This window comes from Penicillium riverlandense (genome assembly GCF_028828495.1).
Source record: "Penicillium riverlandense strain IBT 135883 chromosome Unknown utg000009l_segment0_segment0, whole genome shotgun sequence".
Classification (NCBI taxonomy): Eukaryota; Fungi; Ascomycota; class Eurotiomycetes; order Eurotiales; family Aspergillaceae; genus Penicillium; species Penicillium riverlandense.
In genome coordinates this window covers 720,976-736,098 of record NW_026643200.1, presented here as the reverse complement: position 1 = coordinate 736,098, position 15,123 = coordinate 720,976, and the positions used below count along the sequence as shown (strand labels likewise).

At 55.7% G+C, this 15,123-nt stretch overlaps 7 protein-coding genes across 7 annotated transcripts; 3 read left to right on the top strand and 4 right to left on the bottom strand.

The window, feature by feature from the left end:
• Positions 1-107: 107 nt before the first annotated feature.
• Positions 108-1,055, bottom strand: N7474_010565 (ubiquitin-conjugating enzyme E2; the record flags this gene model as incomplete). The annotated part of the gene is made up of 3 exons (XM_057201975.1): positions 108-831; positions 891-970; positions 1,029-1,055. 3 exons carry the CDS (start codon positions 1,053-1,055, stop codon positions 108-110), a joined length of 831 nt encoding a protein of 276 aa, XP_057048246.1.
• A 217-nt stretch (positions 1,056-1,272) lies between these two features.
• Positions 1,273-3,004, top strand: sam50 (SAM complex subunit SAM50; the record flags this gene model as incomplete). The annotated part of the gene is made up of 4 exons (XM_057201974.1): positions 1,273-1,302; positions 1,367-1,483; positions 1,558-1,744; positions 1,794-3,004. 4 exons carry the CDS (start codon positions 1,273-1,275, stop codon positions 3,002-3,004), a joined length of 1,545 nt encoding a protein of 514 aa, XP_057048245.1.
• A 237-nt stretch (positions 3,005-3,241) lies between these two features.
• N7474_010563 (transporter YIP1) lies at positions 3,242-4,330 on the top strand (the record flags this gene model as incomplete). Its single annotated transcript, XM_057201973.1, has 3 exons — positions 3,242-3,598; positions 3,732-3,915; positions 3,996-4,330. 3 exons carry the CDS (start codon positions 3,242-3,244, stop codon positions 4,328-4,330), a joined length of 876 nt encoding a protein of 291 aa, XP_057048244.1.
• Positions 4,331-4,548: 218 nt separating this feature from the next.
• Positions 4,549-6,858, bottom strand: N7474_010562 (putative ubiquitin fusion degradation protein (Ufd1); the record flags this gene model as incomplete). Its single annotated transcript, XM_057201972.1, has 1 exon — positions 4,549-6,858. One exon carries the CDS (start codon positions 6,856-6,858, stop codon positions 4,549-4,551), a length of 2,310 nt encoding a protein of 769 aa, XP_057048243.1.
• Positions 6,859-7,114: 256 nt separating this feature from the next.
• On the bottom strand, positions 7,115-8,816 carry N7474_010561 (uncharacterized protein; the record flags this gene model as incomplete). The annotated part of the gene is made up of 2 exons (XM_057201971.1): positions 7,115-7,213; positions 7,362-8,816. The coding sequence occupies 2 exons, from the start codon at positions 8,814-8,816 to the stop codon at positions 7,115-7,117; spliced, it is 1,554 nt and encodes a 517-aa protein (XP_057048242.1).
• An 885-nt stretch (positions 8,817-9,701) lies between these two features.
• Positions 9,702-10,977, bottom strand: N7474_010560 (proteasome regulatory particle base subunit RPT6; the record flags this gene model as incomplete). Its single annotated transcript, XM_057201970.1, has 3 exons — positions 9,702-9,960; positions 10,008-10,683; positions 10,743-10,977. 3 exons carry the CDS (start codon positions 10,975-10,977, stop codon positions 9,702-9,704), a joined length of 1,170 nt encoding a protein of 389 aa, XP_057048241.1.
• A 552-nt stretch (positions 10,978-11,529) lies between these two features.
• N7474_010559 (calcium/hydrogen antiporter) lies at positions 11,530-15,073 on the top strand (the record flags this gene model as incomplete). The annotated part of the gene is made up of 5 exons (XM_057201969.1): positions 11,530-11,662; positions 11,730-13,570; positions 13,618-14,541; positions 14,592-14,755; positions 14,809-15,073. The coding sequence occupies 5 exons, from the start codon at positions 11,530-11,532 to the stop codon at positions 15,071-15,073; spliced, it is 3,327 nt and encodes a 1,108-aa protein (XP_057048240.1).
• Positions 15,074-15,123: the final 50 nt, after the last annotated feature.

Sequence of the window (15,123 nt, the reverse complement as noted above, 5' to 3'; positions counted from 1 at the left end):
TTAGTAGTCAGTATACCTAGTAGTATGTTACACCTTCACCCGCTAAGTCTAAACCAATGCGCCGTGATGCTTCAACGCTCAAAACCATTATTCCTCTCCTTCTCAACTTATCCCTGCACATCCCGCACCAGCCGGCTCAGCAGCGCATACCCAAAGATGACCGCTAGCCCGATCCACACCCGGTTCCGTCGAGCCCATCCTTGTCCGGCCTCGCGTGCAACATGACCGCCTTCCATCACGGCCCCGAGTCCCGGAGCGCTGCCATTGGGACGCCTGCGCAAGGCACTGGTCTCCGGCGAGCACTTGGTCGGCGCATTGGGATCGGGGAGGATCTGCCCCGTGGCGGTATCGATGCGATGCTCCTTCATCCACGTCCAGTTCTCCTGATCTAGCTCGGGCCACTCCGTGCGAAACTTCAATCCACCATCGCCTGCCTTGACGTTGTTGATCCCCTTGGCCGTTTTGGTGACGCCCGGTGTGGCGCTGACGTGTGAGCCTCCTCCGGTCGAGTTCCACCACCGCGATCGGGCTGCCAGCACTCGCCGCTCTGGCTCGGTCGCGCTGACACTGCCGGTGGTCATTTCTTCGCTGGTCATGAAGGATAGAAGACCGATCAGGATTGTGGACACCTCCCATGCGGGATTGAAGGACTTGGGGTGGAAGTCACTAATGCTGAGGCACAGTCGCGTGGAGGGTTGGAACCGGCCACTGGGGGTGTGCATGCGGATGGCGGGCGGGGCGAAAGGGTACTCGGGAGGAAACATCAGTGTGCCCCAGTATTGTCCATTCTCATAGGGAGTGCCAGGAGGGCCGGTGAGAATATAGTGCCACCTATGGCACGGGGGCCAGGTCAGCGTACTCAAGCCCTGCTAGGCGTCGGAGGCACTCACTCGAGAATATTCGTCTCTGATGGATGGGCAATAATAAATGGAGGTGGATTCTTTTGGATATTTTGGTATTCTCGCGTGAGCTGTCCAGGTCGTTATTCCTTCAGTCATGTTCATGCGCATATCAGCCGGAAAACTCACCCGCTTGAAGGCCGCTTTCGTCGCCATCTTTGCGTGGGGTTTGAATCAAGCAAGTGTAGAAACAGAAATAGCCACAAGAAAGAAAAAGAAAAGAGGGAGGAGAGAAGTCGAGGAAGGATGATGAAGGTGAAGGAAGAGCGGCGATGCGCCTGAGGCGATAAGAGGCAATCGGGTCACGTGCCACGCCATACGGGATCCCAAGTTCTCCCGCTGGGGAGCTTTCTTGTTCTCGTCGCAGCCCACCATGTCTTCCCTCTCGGCCGAAGATGACGACGTAAGTGGGCACTGGATATGGTCTTGTCTTGTTTTGCCCTTCACTGACCATTGGTCATTTCTAGATCTTCGAACGCCTCCAGCAGCGCAAAGACCCGAAGGTGCTGGAGGAGCAGCAGCAGGCCGTGAACGAGCGTATGCATGCCATTTACCAGAAGGCTCAAGCTCGTCTGTCGGAACTGGTACGTCCTACATCTGTCCCAGTGGACTTCTCGAGCTGTCCCAGCTAAATATGAATGGTCAATTGGATCTCCAGATCGATCAAAACTCCACCTTGCCATGCACGATCAACTCGGTGCAAGTCCTGAATGCGCCTCATGTCCGCCATAGCTTCCTCGAGCGTATCTTCAATCCTCTCCTGAGCGCGAACCGCAGCCGACCCTACACCTTGTCCGAGGCTTTGCGGGAGGTTTCGGTACGGGCAGATAAACTCGGAAGATTCGGTCAGTCTACATTCGTTTGGTTCGATTTTGTCAACTCACGTCTTGTCAGACCTTTTCCAGCAACCTATCTCGGTCTACTTGGACGAGTCAGCGCCGAATGGCCCAACCGGGCTGCGCAACATTGATGTGCTCCTCGCCGTTCGGGAGAAATCGCGTGTGCTACTGAAGACCGGTACAGACCTTGGAAACGCGGAGGGGTCGGCCTACGGAAATCTGTTGTGGCGCAATGTCTTCGGCGGCGCGGAAACTTTGAACTTGAACGCCTCGCTGGGCACTCGAACGCGGTCTGCCTACCAAGCTACCTTTGAGACGCCGATCCTGAGCGACCCGGACTTCCGCCTGGAGATCGGCGGGATTGCCAGCTCAACCCAAAAGTCATGGGCGAGCCACGAAGAGGTCCTCAAGGGTGGTTGGAGCAAGCTTCGGTGGATGACCCAATCCGGGCATCGCCATGAGCTGGGCTACAACGGTTTCTGGAGACAACTTACCGGGCTTGCCGAGAACGCCTCTCCGACTGTTCGGGCGGATGCTGGTGATAGCGTGAAGAGCAGCATCTTCCATAGTTGGGTGAACGATCGCCGGGATAACCCTCTGCTGCCTTCGCGGGGCTATTACGCCAAGGCGTTCAATGAGCTGGCTGGTTGGGGCCCGTTGAAGGGAGATGTATCTTTCTGGAAGTCGGAAGTGGAAACACAAGGCGCCATCCCCATCCCAATTCCTTTCATTAAGGCCGACAGTGGTATCAGTCTTACTACTGGGTTCCGCGCCGGGCTGCTCTATCCTCTCGGCCTGGGCTCCAACTCTCGCCCCCAGCTCTCCCGAGTTAACGACCGTTTCCTACTTGGGGGACCGACGGATGTCCGTGGCTTCCGTCTATGTGGTCTCGGACCGCGTGAGGGCCCTGATGCCCTTGGCGGCGACGTGTACGCCGCTGGAAGCGCCAACCTGCTTTTCCCACTGCCCCGAGTGGGTGCCGAGAAGCCCATTCGCATGCAGGCGTTCCTGAACGGTGGACGGCTGCTGCCACTCCGCACATCGCAGAATAACAGTCCGACCAGCAGCGGCGAGGTGCAGGATGCGATGGTTTCTACTTTGTCTGAACTGCAGAACGGTCTGCCCAGCGTCGCAGCGGGTGTTGGAATTGTGTATGCGCACCCCGTGGCACGGTTCGAGCTGAACTTCTCCCTACCACTAGTGCTCCGTAAGGGCGAGGAGGGCCGCAAAGGGTTGCAGCTTGGGATTGGAATTAGCTTCCTGTAGACGTGTATTGTAAGAGACTGGAGTTCACACAGCGAAATAAACTTATTTCTTCACTTTGTTATGATTTTATACTTGGGAATCATCCGTGCCTCAGCTGCAGCTTAGTCATCCTATTAATGGCCAACTTGAAGCTCCCGAGTTAGTGTATACCATCAACTGTACACATCTCCCGCCGAACACACCCACCACTACCCCAGCCCAGGACTGTTTCTTCCTAAACAAGCCGTCCCCGCGGCAATGGCCCAATACTACCCCCAACAACAAGGAGGCTACGCCCCCCAGTCCTCCGCACAGCAGAACCTCCAGTTCTTCCCCTCGTCCTACTCCTCCGTGTCCGGCCACACAACTCCCAACCAAGCATCCTACGGGGCTGGCAGCTTTGGAGGCGCGCCCAATCCATCCTCGCAGGCTTACCCGGGTGCCGGCGCGGGCTATGGCGGCTTTGGGTCCGCCGCTGCTGGCGTGAGTGGCCGCATGGGTGAGCAGGGCGGCTTGAGGACAGGTTGGTTGGCTGCTTTTGGCACAGAGGGGTATGACGGCGAACCACCATTGCTGGAGGAACTGGGTGTCAATTTTGAGCACATTCGGACAAAGGTGAGTCGTGCCGTCATTGCAACTGGAGAGGCACTGCATATGTGGATGCCTATCACTCATCCCAACGTGTTTCTTCAACCCAATCCCTGAGTCTGTACAGAAAAGTACGCACAGCTAACCCGTGATAAACTAGACCTTAACAGTGCTAAACCCCTTCGCCTCAATCGACAACCACCTAATGGACGACAGCGACCTCTACGGCGCCCTGCTCTACATCGTTCTCTACGGGACCTTCCTCCTGCTCTCCGGCAAAGTGTTTTATGGCTACATCTACGGCGTGGCCGTCTTTGGCACCGTCGCCCTCCACCTAATTCTGAGTCTGATGTCTCCTGCTCTCGACACAACGCCCAACCCCAACGCCGCCGACCCGGCCGCCAACTACAACCCGCACCACAAGCCGTCCATGTCCGGGCCCGCGGGCCACTTCTCTGCGACACTGACGTTCCCCGCTCGGCGAGCGTGCTGGGGTACTGTTTTTTGCCGCTTGTCCTGACGGCTCTTGTGGGCATTCTTATTCCTATGGATACCATGTTCGGATACCTTTTGACTACTGCTGCGGTGGGCTGGTGCACGTATAGTTCGTCGGGGATGTTCTGCGCCGTGGCGCGGATGAGTGGGATGAGAGGGCTTGTTGCGTATCCGCTCGCGCTCTTCTACGTTGTTTTTGGGATTATGGGCATCTTTTCTTCGCGCGGGACGGGGACGCTGGCGGCGAAGACGGGTGCTGCGTGACGGACGAAGATAGAATAAAAGGGGCTCCGAGTGTAGGTGGCTGGCTCTTGTGTTCGTTCGAACGAACTGGCTGCGATGTCTGCGTGCATCTAATCATGAATTTTTATGACCCGCGGTCTGTGTGAGATATCATTATGCATTATTACATCTTCTCGTGAAGTCTTTTCTATCTATCCTTTAGTCGTCCTCCATCATGGGTCTATACCATCTTGATTCGTCTATGGCAAGCCCTCGCCCTGCGTGGGTGCCCATTTAGCCAGCCATTCTCGCGTCTTCTCTAGATCGCTTCCTGCAGCCTCAGCGCCGGCCACACACCACGCCAGATCATACGCCTTGCCCTCTGCTTTGCTTTCTGCCGCTAGCATTTCTGCCAGGATGCGCCGATGCTGGCCGGTCTCATCTGTGCAGAAATATAAGGGCGCGGTGTTGACTACGTCGGGCTGGGTGTTGATCGCATCGACGAGGGGGCGCATCAGCTTCAGTGTCTCGGCCGCGCTCAGGGTACCCGAACTGGTACCAGATCTTTTCTGTTTCCCGTTCTTGCAATACTCGTTCTGGCACCATGGTTTGCCACATCCAGTCATCATCTGTGAGAGATACCGTCGTTCGATGCGGCGACGTAGTGCCTTCCCCTCTGGATCATAGGTGTCCACGTAAAGTGGTCCAAAGCATATATTGCATAGGCCAAGGGACTCATTCCCCGCGTTGGTCAGCGTGCGTCCGCAGTTTTGATTCAAGCAGATGCGAGGCGCTGGCCGGGACAGACGTTCCAAGTCGTGATGGCGAAGATGGGTCTTCATATCCCGCAGACGGATGATCTTGTTGCACAGATGACACTCAGTCGTGCGGCCACCGTCGACCAGCTCATGTGGCGTAAGGCCCGAGAGCACAACCTCGGGGTCGTAAAGATCAGGGTCAGAGTCGCCCTTCTGTGGCACGAGAAGATGACAGAATTGACAAAGGATCAGCTTCCCCGGACACACAGTGGTTCGATGCTGTGCCAAAGATGGCAGCCCCTCCGTGCGAACGTCGCAACTAGGACATGCATATTCCTCATGAAAGATGGCATTGTGTCTGCTCTTGCTGGTGGCATCGTTCCCATGGGCCGAATCATGGGCGCAGTGCCAATGGTTTTGCCAGTCGGGAGATCGTTTTTGGAAGACGTTGCGGCACTGGGGGCAGAGCACATTGTTGCGGAGACAGAAGTTCTCATGCAGAACCAATGTCCGCTGCGGTACCCACTGCTGGCAGTTTTGACATTGTACATCACCAGGCTCGTGCGATTCGGCCTCGTTGTTCCTCTCTGCCTCGGCATGGGAGGAATTTGTTGCGATCCGGAGATTATACTGCACAGTTGGCTGCGGTTCTGAACCGGACATAGAATATGCATGGACCGATATATAAAGGGCCTCCGCTCCTTCGAGAGCGACGTTGGTAGATTGAAGTCGGAGTCGCTTAGTCGACTGGGACGAGAAATCCCCCAGGACATGTTCGTCTGCTCTAGGGCGACTCCGTTGGTGCGAAGAAAGTGGGCTGATAAAAAGGTAGGCGTCTGCATCATCCAAGGCCGTGAGTTCGATCTCAATCGTGTCCTGTCGACTCCAATCTCGAATCTCGTAGTCCACGTATTCCCCCGGCACGACTTGGGCCGCCACATTCTCTCCCAGACTGAGCGTGCCACCTATCGAGCTGCCGCTCTGCGTGCCAGGAGCACGCGATGCCTTCTCCAGGCGTTTTTGTAACGTCTCTCGCGCTTGCTCTTCCGTTAATGCCACTATATCAACCTCCAGGTCCGTATCCACAACGCAGATGCCTTCGCCCTCGGGGTATACTTTGTCGACTAGAAACCGAAACGATTCATTGCGCGTCCCGGATACAGCCAGCAGCTCACCCACCGTCAATGTGGTGAAATTGTCCCGCAAGTAACGCTCAAGTAGAGCCTTCCAATCCTCGGGGTCGTACCCAGCTTCTAACGGACGGAGACGAACATAGGAGCCTTTCGGGAGTTGTTTTGCATGCACCGTGACTGCAGGGCTCTGGGGCAGTTGTCGGTCCACCGGTAGCTCTGCGTCCATCACATCCTCTTCTCCCCGCGCTCCGCCATTCATATGGGAAAATTCCGCGTCGTCAATCTCCAGCGCCTCCCGAAGCAGCGCGCTCAGGACAACCTCATTCTCCTGCGCCGAGAACTCACGGATGCCCGCGTAGATGAAACGACCATTGCGGGGGTTGACGATGCGGAAGGTCAGCGGATGCGGAAGCTGCTGTTGGCGCTGCTCGAACTGTTGGCGCGCGAGAGACTCGGCGGCAAATGTGTGTGGGTTAAATGGGTCGAAGGTGGCGGTGTGCGTCTGCGGATTCTGCGAGGCGACGGCGCGCAGGGGAGCGGCGGCCAAGAGTTGTTCGAGGGCGGACTGTGGGAGGGTGATCTTATCACCCGGTAGCTTGGGAGCTCGCCACGGAGGAGCGACCGAGAGTTGGGAGGACCAGCGCAGGGACGAATCTTGTGTAGTATCCCTGGCCATCATGATGGGAGAGAGTGAGAAGAGAAGAAGGGTAGGAGGAAGAGGAGGGACAGAGGAAAAGAGGCGTGTCTAGCCTACGGAAGGGAAGTCGAAGCTAATCGGACATTCTGGAACCGCATTATCAATCATCGCCATCTATGGACTATAACAACGAACTATGCTAGAAATCACTGCGCATTCGGTGGCGACCACTGGAATTGCACCAGTCACACTATCCAATAATAATTATTAGCATGTTCCTTTTAGAGGTCCTTTGCGGTCATACCTGTGTGGCCGAGCAGCCAGTGTTGTGCTCAATGCAGTAGTCGCCCTGACAGTTCTGACAGGTATGCTGGCAGTCCAACTTGCACGCCGCGCACTGAATAATAACGATCAGCAAATCATCTCAATACTTGTCGTTCCATACTCACGGTCGGTCCACATTCCCAGCAATCTTTGCTCACTCCGCGTTCGAGGTGCTAGCTCGCGTTAACATTGAGACTTATAAAAAGGACTAGAATATTTACCTCTCTTTCCAGAGGAACCATCTCCCCATTCCGGTTTTGGGCCGGTCGAACCGCTGTCTGGTGAGGCGACAAGGTGACCCGGATGCGCTGCGGTGAGGGTAGACAGTTGGAACAGAACCATTTGTTGCACCGGTGACACCAGCGGTCGGTCAGGCAATCCGCGCACCGAGCAATGAGTACCGGATGCTCGCCGTCAATCAGCTCCGGGCTCTGGGCGGCAGCAACGCTGGACAAGTGTAGGGGCAGCGGGCTGAGCAGAGGGAACTGCACATCCGGCGACTGGCCCCAGATGGCTGGCCCCTCGGGGGAACTGTGGCAACCATCACATCCTCGAGGCCCTAAAGCCACCGTGGCAATAGCAGGGCTCAACAGGGGCCCCTGGGGAGGGTCTTCTGCGTCCGAGGAATACAGTTCGATATTGTGTCGTGGACCGCGACAGAGCACGGCATCAAAAGCAATGATGCCTTCGGCTTTTTGTACTGTCCGGGCCCATCCCTCTTCGAGGCTATGTTTGAAGAGCTTCCCTGACGATCGATACCACTCATTCTGTAGCTGTCGTGGGTTCTGTAGTGTCTCGAAGTGCCTCTTTTCTTCCTGGTCGGAGGAGCTGTCCGATCGGGTTTGGCTGGGACTCCGAGAACCCATGCGATCTCCCCACCAATCTCGATATCGGCGCCGGGCCGTTGCCCGCGGCGGCGATGGCATAGGCGAGAAGTAGTAGATGGCCTTGACTCGCGGGGTCCCTGCTGGACGGGTCGGCCGAACGGCATGCTGGATGACTTGCATGAGCTTGCGCTCGTTGAGATGCTGGCAATCTCGAATGGACAGAATATTAACGTTGAAGCGGTCGGTGCGGATTATATCGGCCACGAGGTCAGCAGGCACAGGCAAGCCGTCCAGGACCAGCGTCCGCACATCCTGTAGTATAGATCTCTTCTCGAGGCTGGCAAAAATCCGCCTCAACGGGGCCGAGTATACCTCGTCCTCTGTCTGCGACTCGTCCTGCGATGCCGACAACTGGGCACCCTGGCAGCGGGTGAGATCGAGGTGCCGGAATATATATGGAGTATGGGTGAGCATGTTCTGCAGCAGCCGCGAGGTCGACGCCAGGGCCATCAGAGACGGCACGGACAAGTAAGGGGCCGTTCGGTCGAGAATCAGGCTATTCGATAGCACATCTTCCAGTGTCGCGCGCCGGGGGATGGTCTCTAATTCGTGCACCACGGGCGCGAGACCTAGTTCCTTCAGGGTTAGACGGCGAGAACCATAGAAATCAGGAGCGTGGCCGAGGAGTTCCTGGCGATAGGCGGCTAGGGCGCTGGCGGCCATTTCATCCCGGAGGCGCAATTGAGTCACATTGGGGTGGACTTCCTGTAGAGTGGCGCGGGCCTTGACCAGTTCGGACTCGAGTAGGTCGATCGTCGAGTGAGAGTGGGATTGTACGGCCGTTGACATGGTATAGGGGATGCTGTTATCGGAGGGAGGTGGTGATAGTGTGTAAGAGGAGAAAGGAATGGCCACCTTTTCTTTCCTTTTTTTTTTTTTGGCTGAATTATTGGATCTATAGCGAATTCGGAGCGGGGACTCCGGGGGACCAAAACAGAGTTCCAATGGAATGCAAGTGGGGGGGGGACAGGGACAGGCCGAGCCAGCAGTGGAGACCGATTCCGGGGATGGACAAAACGAGCAAGCCGAGTCAGCAGTCGGTCGGTGGAACATCACGAGGCCCCCGATCAGCAGTGGCAAGGTGCCCCGGTGGAGTGGTCAACACCAGTTGGGGCCTCACCTCTCTCACGCCGGAGTATATGTGTATCAGTAATTCCAACGCCAAGATAACATTACATAAATAACTCTTGTAAAGAATAGGCTAAATCCTCAATCGGACCCGTTGCAGATCCTGGGGAGATGGCGGATGATCGCCCGGGCTAGGGACGACAACAGAGATCCTGCTGAATTCGGGGCGGAGGGTGAAGTCTACGCCGGACGTCACAGAGAATTGCTAAAGAGTCTCCTGGTTAAGCGAAACATAAGCCCCAAAAGGGGTAACTCATCGAAGAGTGTGGCTATCAGCTTGGCTCTGCCAGCTTCCTTCCGTGGCTTTTGGGCTTGAATTCATGTGGGCATAATTTAAGATGCCTTTATCGAGGCTGCTTTCTGGTGGGTTTATCGTGATGCACTAATAGGAGGCTATATGGACTTGGTCGTGGCTGTCTCTAAATGGTCAACCAAAAACTTCTCATTTCCGAATCAAAAAATCAATGTCCTGATTATCCTCAGTATACAATATTGTCTTGTTGCCTTTTTCGGCGAGAAAGGGTTAAGGTGTACAGCTTTTCGACCCTACTTCCACAGCTTCGACACCGCGACCTCCTTGTCGTCGTGCTTGTTGAGGATCTTGGCCGTCGCCAGGTCAAAGTCCTCCTGTGTGACGTGCACCCGGCGCTCCCGCAGGGCGTACATGCCGGCCTCTGTGCAGACACCCTTCAGCTCGGCACCAGAGCACCCGTTCATCTTCTCCGCAATCTTGGTGAGGTTGATCCCCCGCGTCAGATTCATGGACCGCGAGTGGATCCGCAGAATATCCGCACGAGCTTCGACCCTGCAGCCAGTCAGTATACAGTCATCACAAAAAGTGGAGACACCCACGATGGTGGAGGGAACTCGATCTTCCGGTCAATCCGCCCTGGGCGCAGCAGAGCCGGATCTAGGATGTCCAGCCGATTCGTCGCCATAATGATCTTGATGTTCTTGGTGGGTTCAAATCCATCCAGCTGATTCAGCAACTCCAGCATCGTCCGTTGCACTTCCGAGTCACCAGAGCCAGCCGAATCTATCCGGCTCGACCCAATGCTGTCAATCTCGTCCATGAAGATAATGCTGGGGGCGTGCTCTCGAGCCATGACAAACAGCTCACGCACCATGCGGCTACCTTCGCCAATATACTTCTGCACCAGCTCGGATCCGCTGACTCGGATAAACCGACAATCGGTGTGGTGCGCCACGGCTCGCGCCAGCAGAGTCTTTCCGGTACCGGGAGGGCCGTAGAGCAAGACACCCTTTGGCTGCGCAATACCGAGAGACTCAAACAACTCCGGATGTTTGAGACCCAGTTCGATGACCTCCTTGATCTCCTTGATCTGCTGGTCCAACCCACCGATCATGTCATATGTGCTGTCGGGGACCTTCTCGACCATCATGAGCGACACCAGTGGATCGACCGACGACGGCAGCATCTTCTCCAGCTTGTACGAGTCCGAAAGGAGAGCGACGCGTTTTCCAACTGTGAGTTTCCCAATGTCCACTCCATCTGAGATGTCCACCACTGCAAGAAAGAGTCTAGCATTAGTATCGGCCTTTGCGTTTTCAAGTTCTTGCACGCACCGTATTTGCCCTCCGGGTGTACCTTCACCAAGACCTTCTTGGTGCTCATCACTTTCACCACCTCACCCACGTAGGAGCCCGGCTGTTGCAGGAGACCGAGCTCCTCCCGCAGGAGGCGCACTCGGGAGTTGTAGTCATTGCGTTGTGCTTCTAGTCGTCGTAGAACCGCTTGTCCCTGAATAATCTCGAGCTTCATGCCCTCGATCTTATTGCTGTAGTAATTGTCCAAAGCCATGATGGGCGGCTGGGGGAGGAGGGTGGAGGAGAGATGACGCGCGAGCAGTGAAGGGCTGATCTCGTGTTGCGACTGTTGTCCACGGAGAGGGAGAGTAGCAGGAGGACCAGCAGCCTCAACACTCGCAGCAGATAGAGGAAGGGGGAGTGGGCGATTAGAGAAGGTCTGGGTGTGTTGGTGGGTGGGTGGGTGGATGGGATCAAGCTGAATCGGATGATGCTGGGTTGGAGCCAGTGAAGCTGTGGCCGATGACTAATCCGGTGGCTACCTCAGGCCATCAATCGGAGCTGTGTCGACTTGACCAGCTCAGGTGATATCAGTCATCTGGCCTGCTTCTTGCTCTTGCTCCTGCCGTACTGATTTTCCCTCAGGTGACAGCATGACCTGATACATTCCTTCGTTCCCACTTTCATTTTGTTGTGGTGCTCGAGCCTCGATCTAACTGGCTTTTCCCCTCCCGCAACCAATCGAGAAGATACATCGATTCAAGAGGTTTCCATCGTGTTCATTCTTCCTTGTGTTTTGTGTTGAAGAGACCCATGGAAAGACACAATGGCGGGCGATAAGGATAACAACGACTCGCCCGAGTCGTCGCGTGGACCGTCGGGGCCTACTGGGATCGAGAGCCCTCCGCCAGACTCTTATCTTCCGCCTCGATCGACTGGTCCGCCACGGAGGAGCTACGGTAGGGACTGCTCTGACTAGTGGACGTTTCTTGCTGGGAGTAATTGCGCTGACGCAAAGTTGCACAGGCACGCTCGATTCGTTTGACACGCCCAACCCGGACATTCGCGCGGAGGATGGCCCAGGGGAGAGCTCCAGTCGTGCTTTTCGCCCTCCGTCCCCGTCAGATAAAGCAAGAAAACCCCCAGTTTCGCGTCGTATGTCTTCGAAGCGCCAGGTGCCCCATAAAGGTCAGGAGTTCTCGACAGATGATGATGTGAAGGAGGTCGAGGAGGACTTCGCCATGCAGAACGTTACAACCACCCAACCCTCTCCACGAATACGTCCCATGCGCCAGCAGAGCTCCACCTTGAGGCGTCGACCCAGTGCCCGACCCAGTCCGCTGGCGAGAGCAGACTCGGACAATTACAGCGGGGAAGAGACGAGCTTGCCGGATCCAGGCCTCGACATTCAGGTCGAACCCCCATCTCGACAGTCAGACAACGAGAGCGAGCATGATAGTGAAGACGAAGAGCACGAGGACCTTGAGACGGAGGACGAATCAACGAGTGATGCCGAGAGCTTCACCCTCAAAGACCGCCAGCAAGCAATTAACGAGACCCATCCATTTGGTATCCGGATCTGGAAACCTGCTTTGTACAAGAAGAGCCGTTCCGTCGAAAAGACGGCCGAGGGCGATATCCACTCGTCTCCAGGGGGGCGGGTTAGTCCTATGCTCTTCCTGAACAATCTGCTGTGGTCCTTGTTTTTCGGCTGGTGGCTCGCATGTGCTGCCCTACTGGCCGCGATTGTCTGTTTTTTCTTCTCCTATTCATCCAGCGCCTTGGCCTACGGAAAGGTCTTCTGGGGCCTGTCGCGGTATCTGTTCTACCCGTTCGGATCCTTTGTCTTGTTGGAGACCGACGAACACTATGCAGAAGAGGATGAGGGCGAGGGCCGCAGCATCAGCGAATATGAGCAATGGCAGAACGGTGATATAGAACACGGCCGCCTGTTCTTTGGGCCTCGCCGCCATCAGTCCCTGGTGGGTCGGCGCCGGAACAGCGTCGATTCAGCCGACGAACAAGACAGTCTTCTCGGTCGTCCCCAGCGTGGCCAGCGCGACGATCTCCAGTTTGCTCACTCGAAGCGGCGTCTTTTTGGTCGGGGTGAATGGACGCTAGGCCGCGTGGTATTCTTCATCTTTTTCTACTTCCTGGTGGGACCCCTGATGCTCATGGTGTCGCTTGTCTGTTGGCTGTTCGTTTTCTGGATCCCCATGGGCCGCGTCACAACCATCCTGGTCAGCCATCTTCGACGGCATCCGCTGGCCCTGTCGTTCCATTCCGACACAACATATGCAAGATTGAGCACGACCTCTTCATCTTCCATTCTCCTCTGCACCTATCGTGCAGCTGGGACCAGGTACTGGAAGTACACCATCGATGGTACTAACATCTTTTTGATCAACCTTCTCGGAGTCGTTCTGTTCGTGATTCTGGACTATTTCCTCTTGGACAAATTCATGGGTATTCACAGCTGGCTCACGCACCCTGGCTTGATCTTCACCCTTGCCCTCGTCTCCATCATTCCTTTAGCATACTTCATTGGCCAAGCTGTCGCTTCGATCTCCGCCCAATCCTCGATGGGCTTGGGCGCCGCCATCAACGCTTTCTTCTCCACTGTCGTAGAGGTATACCTCTACTGCGTTGCCTTGACCGAAGGGAAAGCTCAGCTGGTCGAAGGCAGTATCATTGGCAGTATCTTCGCCGGTATTCTATTCCTGCCGGGCTTGTCCATGTGTTTCGGCGCCATTAAGCGCAAGACTCAGCGTTTCAATGTCAAATCAGCCGGCGTGACGTCGACCATGTTGCTCTTTGCCGTCATCGCGGCTTTTGGTCCCACGCTCTTCTATCAAGTCTATGGAAGCGTAAGTGTTGTCATTGTTATTTTGAGGCACAACTAACTGTCATGCAGCATGAACTGAACTGCCATTCGTGCACTGGACCAGTTGGATCCGGGGACCGCGACTGTCGTCGCTGTTACTTCCAGCAGACTGCAGCGATCTACGATCAGTTCTTCCTGAAAGCGGTGCAGCCGTATGCCTGGTTTTCCGCCGTGCTCCTGTTTCTGTCATATGTCATCGGTCTCTGGTTCACCCTTAGAACGCATGCTGCCCTGATTTGGGCCACGGAGGTCGAGGAGAAGAAGGCTGCTCAAGCTGCTGCCCAGGCCGCTCGAGAATCGTTCCCCTATGAACCACGCCACTACCTCTTTCCCAGCGGCCAACCGGAAGCCTCTGGTGGGGCAACCGGGCGTAAGGATTCCATCCGTGAATCGCAGCTGTACAAACGGATTCTGGGCCAATCGCTCAAGCATGTAGGCCTGGATGAGAACTGGGAACAGGGAGGCGCTGGGGCGCCGGATCAGAAAGGCACAACACCGCACTTGGTTCCACCAAGGTCTGCTGGCGAGCCCGCACCGAAATCTTGCCGTAGCGGGCTTGCTGAAGATAACGAGCGCTTAGTGCGTCAAGTCACTGAAGTAGCCGCCACTGCGGCAGCCGTGGCAGCTCGTGATGCCGCTCGGGCTCGCAAGTTTTCTGTCCCAAAACAGGCCGGGCGTGCCCCTGGTGAGCAAGTAAGAACACCGGGCGAGGAGCCGGATGATGCTGGGTTTATGGTCGATTCCACCCATGCTGCTACTGGCGGTGGGCACGATGCGCCAAACTGGAGTAAAGCAAAGAGTGCCATCGTCCTCTTGGGGGCGACGGTGCTCTATGCTGTGATTGCTGAGATTCTTGTCAATACAGTCGATGTTGTCCTAGAGAGCGTGGACATTGACGAGAAATTCCTCGGCATCACTCTCTTTGCCCTCGTTCCTAACACCACGGAATTTCTGGTGCGTTATTCAGTTTCCTTTTGGTCATATTCACTGCTAACTCATCATAGAATGCCATCTCATTTGCCATGAACGGCAACATCGCTCTATCCATGGAGATCGGTTCCGCCTACGCACTTCAGGTCTGTCTGTTGCAAGTGCCCGCTCTGGTCCTGTTCAGTGCGCTGTATGCCAACTTTATTCAACCCGCTGAGCTCGTCAGCCATTCCTTCAAGTAAGCTTCCTGCCCCCTTCTACCATCCAGGATACTCATGTCAATTTATCTAGTCTGATATTCCCCCAGTGGGACATGATCACCGTCATCCTGTGTGTCTTCCTACTATCCTACGTCTACGGCGAAGGAAAGAGCAACTATTTTAAGGGCTCCATTCTCGTCCTGACTTATCTGGTTGTTGTGGTCGGCTTCTTCCTTTCCGGCTACAGCACCATGGACAACATGGGCGTGGACCGTTTCGACACTTTGGCTTTGGGTAATAGTCAATCTCAGAAATTTTACACCGTCGGGCGGCCACAGGCTGGTGTGGCTTATTAGAGATCCCTCTAGCGGTGGCTTGACGAAGGCTTTGGAGGCTGGTTACTTTT